This window comes from Colletotrichum scovillei (assembly GCF_011075155.1).
Source record: "Colletotrichum scovillei strain TJNH1 chromosome Unknown Contig00009, whole genome shotgun sequence".
Classification (NCBI taxonomy): Eukaryota; Fungi; Ascomycota; class Sordariomycetes; order Glomerellales; family Glomerellaceae; genus Colletotrichum; species Colletotrichum scovillei.
Genome location: NW_023336267.1, coordinates 2,150,375 through 2,154,723, shown reverse-complemented (window position 1 = coordinate 2,154,723; position 4,349 = coordinate 2,150,375). Strand labels below are relative to the sequence as shown.

The 4,349-nt window shown below is 53.9% G+C and overlaps 1 protein-coding gene across 1 annotated transcript; it reads right to left on the bottom strand.

Moving 5' to 3' along the window:
* Nucleotides 1-450: 450 nt before the first annotated feature.
* On the bottom strand, nucleotides 451-3,366 carry HER10_EVM0012692 (uncharacterized protein). The gene has a single exon (XM_035482081.1). The coding sequence runs from the start codon at nucleotides 2,672-2,674 to the stop codon at nucleotides 1,505-1,507; it is 1,170 nt and encodes a 389-aa protein (XP_035330237.1). The 5' UTR covers nucleotides 2,675-3,366; the 3' UTR covers nucleotides 451-1,504.
* Between the last annotated feature and the right edge of the window lie 983 nt (nucleotides 3,367-4,349).

The following is a 4,349-nucleotide window of genomic DNA, read 5'->3' as shown; positions in this document are numbered from 1 at the left end:
TGACTGAAGCGCGTTCCGAGACCCGCGAGCGCACCTTGATTCACGAACTGATTTAATTATCTACGCGGACCTCACAGCTCGACGCTCACGGATCAAATTGAGATTGAAGATAAGCCGGTGGCAAAGCGGCGAACGGGTCTTCATCTCAAGCTCGCATACAGCAGCTGCATCGAAAGGGTAGCTGACATCATACTTGATCACCAAGCACATCATAAGCCGTACCTGCCCCAATCCTCAAAATTCTGCTCTTGATTCTAGAAAAAATTCAACCCTCGTTAGTGTGCTTCACTCTGTCGCCTACCGACTCAGCGTTCATTGGCACCTTCTCCTGACCTCTCAGAACGCGGAGAAAGAGTTCGACATTCACTACATCGCTACGAGAACGAGTGGCTCGGCATAGGACATTTCTCGCGCTCTTATCACCACCTCACCTACGTGTAGCTCTTATTTCCCTCTAGTCAGCATGTGTCATCAAACCCCCCGCAATGGAAAAAAAGCTTCTTCACCCTTGGAGAGAGCTCCGACCTACGTAAGAAACGCAACACTTTTTTCTTTCCCACAAGGGCAAGGACAAGCACCCAAGTATAGGACTCCCGGACTCCCGGTCCAACCGCACGGGCATTTGTGACATACCCCCAGGTGAAGCTTAAAACCATATTCCATACACCGTAATATACCGTATGGAACTCGTGCCGTAACGGATTGTGTCGTCCCTCGTGCTGTGAATCTACTTTGGGCAGTGATTCGCCGGACGGAACCTGTGCCGGTGAAGGACGCATGCTGCTGGGACGGAATGTGACGGCCGCGAATATTCACCAAGGTCTCTTCTCATCATACGAACTCCATTTTGCTTTACACCAGATGACCTAGTTCCTGCATCCGTTTCACGAAAACAGTCGTCAGTCTGACTGTCGAGCACGTGAGCAGTCACGGTCACAATAGACTTCAAAGGCAGGACGGAATCAGTCAAGGCCGGCTAAATTGGCCATCAGCATGGACGATGAACCTCCTATCAAGGTATGTCCGGACATACGTTTTTCCCAAGGCCACCCCGTAACGACATCACAGCACGACAGGCAAGGTCACTTGAAAAACAGATAAATGTGATAACGTGGCTTATGCAGCCTGGTATTCCTTGTGTTCGTAGCTCGTGAGTCTATCCTTTTGGTCCTCGTATGGATCGTCCTGGAGCCCGTTTCCCCTTTTTATGAAAAATTCCGCAAACACCATTGTCGGGTATACCTAGAGAGCCAAACCCGACCCGAAATATCATCCAGTGGTGAAAGTATTCAGCGAGTGACTACCCCTGAATGTGAAAAGCGAAAGTCCCGAAAAAGAGAAAATGGTTAACTGTATGTACAGCAGAAGAAGAAAAGAGAAAGTGTTTGTTCACTTTCAGAAAGTGGCCCGCCCGAAAATCCCGGTGAACCAAAAATACACATTTGCTGTCCCTAGTAATTGTGTGCCAGAATCGAAGAAGTCAACCGTTCCTGCTTCAAGCAGCTTAAGCGGCGGCGGCGTAGGTCTGGCCGAGGGCGCTGAGGCCAGAGCCGGAGTTGAGAACGCCATCGGAAGCCATGAAGTAAGAGTAGCGGTCGAGGTACGACAGGCTGTCAAGCTTGGGAACGTTGGTAGAGACGAAGCTGGAGATCTCATCGGTGGTACCGAAGGGAGCGAACTCGGTCAACCAGACGGGCTTGTTGCCGCAGGCCTCGTGGACGGCCTGAAGGTGGCTGAAGAGGGTGTCGGCAGCGGTGGAGGGAGAGTACCAGTGGGTGACGCAGAAGTCGTAAGTGCAGCCGGCGGTGTCACAGGCAGAGACCCAAGCCTTGAGCCAGTCGAGACCCTGGCCAGCAATGTTGCTGTTGGTGATGGCAGGGGCTCCGATCTGGATCTTCTTGCCGTTGGTGGTGGCGTAGGGGTTCATGTACTTGACGTGCTGGGTAGCAGCATCGGCGGCGGCAAGGTTGCACTGAGAAGGCATATCGCACTCGTTGAAGCTCAGAATGTGAGTAGAGCCCTTGGTGATGGAGGCCTTAACATTCTCGGCCCAGCGGGCGGTGTGAGTGTCGATGGGACCCCAGAGCATGGGGACGAAGTTGACACCCGTGGCAGTGATGCCGTTGTCAGCAGAGTCCCAGTTGTAAGCCCAGCCGCAGTTGGCGCAGGCGCCAGTGAAGAAGGCGTTGACCTTGGTGGGGTCATTGTAAGCGACACCACGCTTTCCAACGGTGGAGCTGGAGCTGACGACGGCTGAAGCAGTGGCCTTGGCGGAAGAAGTAGAAGGCACAGCGGCAACAGCGACAGCAGCCTCAGAGAAGGCCTCAGCGACAGGAGCCTGGGAAGAGGACTTGGGAGCGACCGACTTGATGAGAGTGGTGCTGGGGGTGGCGTAGACCGGGGTGGGAGTGGGAGTAGGGATCACGACAATCGAGGTAGAAGTCGTGGTGGGAGTGTACTGGGCCTCGGGGACCGCAGGCTGAGGAGTAGGAGTGGGAGTGGCGGCAGGGACCGACTCATCACCGGTGACAGTGACGGTGACCCATTCGATGACAACGTCATACTTCAGCTCGCGCTTGTCCTGGTGAAGGTGGCGATGAGCGTTGAAAGCCATAGCCTGCTCGATGAGGGCGAGCGAGGCGGCGCCGACGGAGAGAGCCTTCTTGGTGTACATCTTGGCTGATTTCGAGGGATGTTGTACTTGTGTGGGGGATTGGTGAGATTTGTGTTTTTCGAGGAAGGTGCTTGTGAGAAAAGCTGTTGATGATTTCTTTCTCGACGAGGTTGACGAAGCGTGAAGTACCGGCCTTGGAAGGAGGGTGGAAAAATCACTGGATACACTGAAGGAGTGATGTATGTGTTGCTGTTTGTTCGGTCTGTCAAAGACACGAAAAATGAAAGTGGTGTGCGGTTGTTGTTGGTGAATTGGGTTGACAACGAACTGCTTTTGTACGCAAAGGTCGAGGCTGGCGACCGTTGGTGAAGGAATGTGTTGTTGACTGAAGAAGGGACAGGCAAGCCGGTTGGTGTGAGGAAGAGGAAACAACAAGAAGGGTGAGTGTGGGGGAGGAAGGGAGTTTAAGAAGGCAAGTGACTGGGTGCTGGGGAGGAAACAAATTCAGGCAGGGACGAGGGAAGGAAACAATGGGAAGGTGAGGTCGACTGGGAGGAAGGAGCGTGGGAAACGATCGGTTGTGGGCAAGCAGGAGGCACATCAGATGCAGGTGCAGTTGGGATGCGGGAAGCAGGTGCGGACTGTGGAGCCCGACCCATTGGGGCTGCAGAGACACAGGTACCTACCTAGTGTACGCCAGCAAAAGACACCACCCATGGAGGATGGCAACCCAAAGGCCCAGAGGTACGACTCTGACTGGAGCCAACGGGGCTGATTTTCGATTCACCACGAGGAAGGAGGGAGGAGGTACGAACTGTCGTGGTGACCCCTTCCTCCGTACCTGCCTATCCGCGCGCACTAGGAGAAGCAGGGGGCAAGCGGGCCGGATGTATCGCGCTTTCCGGGAAGGGATGTGGTGCGGTAGTGGTCGCTCCTGCCAGTTACAACCGTGGCAGGTGGAGCGTGCCCTTGTTAGGCCAGTCGTCTTCCCGAAGGAGTTACGTACCTCCCTGACTTGCGGCCCTTTTTGGTCGTTGCTGTTCATGTCGCTGTCGTGGTTGACAGCTATCCGTAGGATACCCCGTACACAGTTCAACGACTTCTCTTTGCTGGACTTGCATGAAACCCCGTCTACATACGTGGGAGCCCACATGTGATCGATATCCACGCAGTTCGATAACTGGATGGATCTGAAAGTGGGAACTGTCGCCCCCCGGGCAGTTCATCAGAGCTTTTTGTCCCATTGCTTCGTCCGATTTCCTGTTCAGATTTTGTTTTTTTATCGGGGGGATCAGCGACTCACAGGCCATGCTTTTCTCTGCAGATCCTGATCAATTTTGTGGTTCCTGCTTGGCCCCCCCTGTGGTCTGGACACTCCGGATCTTCCAAGACTGAACTGACTCTTTGGCGGACGGGAGAGGCACTCAGCACAACCGGGATGGTGTGCTGGCGTTGCGTCCTGATGACAGATGATTACCCAGGACTTCCTCGACTCTGCAACCTCGATCCCCTCCAAAAATTGCTGCCCGGAGCGGAGAAGCCAAGGAACTGTCGTGGTGAATCGTGGGCTGGCAGCATCAGAGACATCCACAGTGACATAAGACACATTCCAAGCAGGTCAGTCACCACAATTCAACTCAATGCCATTGTTCAATTGCCAAGGATCTGTGTTCCAGCGCCAACGGTCCATTTCCTTCTTCCAGCTATTTGGGCTCTATTCCTTAATTAATGGAGT

Excerpts from the sequence above, each read along its gene's own strand:
- HER10_EVM0012692 (XM_035482081.1), bottom strand. The coding sequence starts at position 2,674 with ATGTACACCAAGAAGGCTCTCTCCGTCGGCGCCGCCTCGCTCGCCCTC.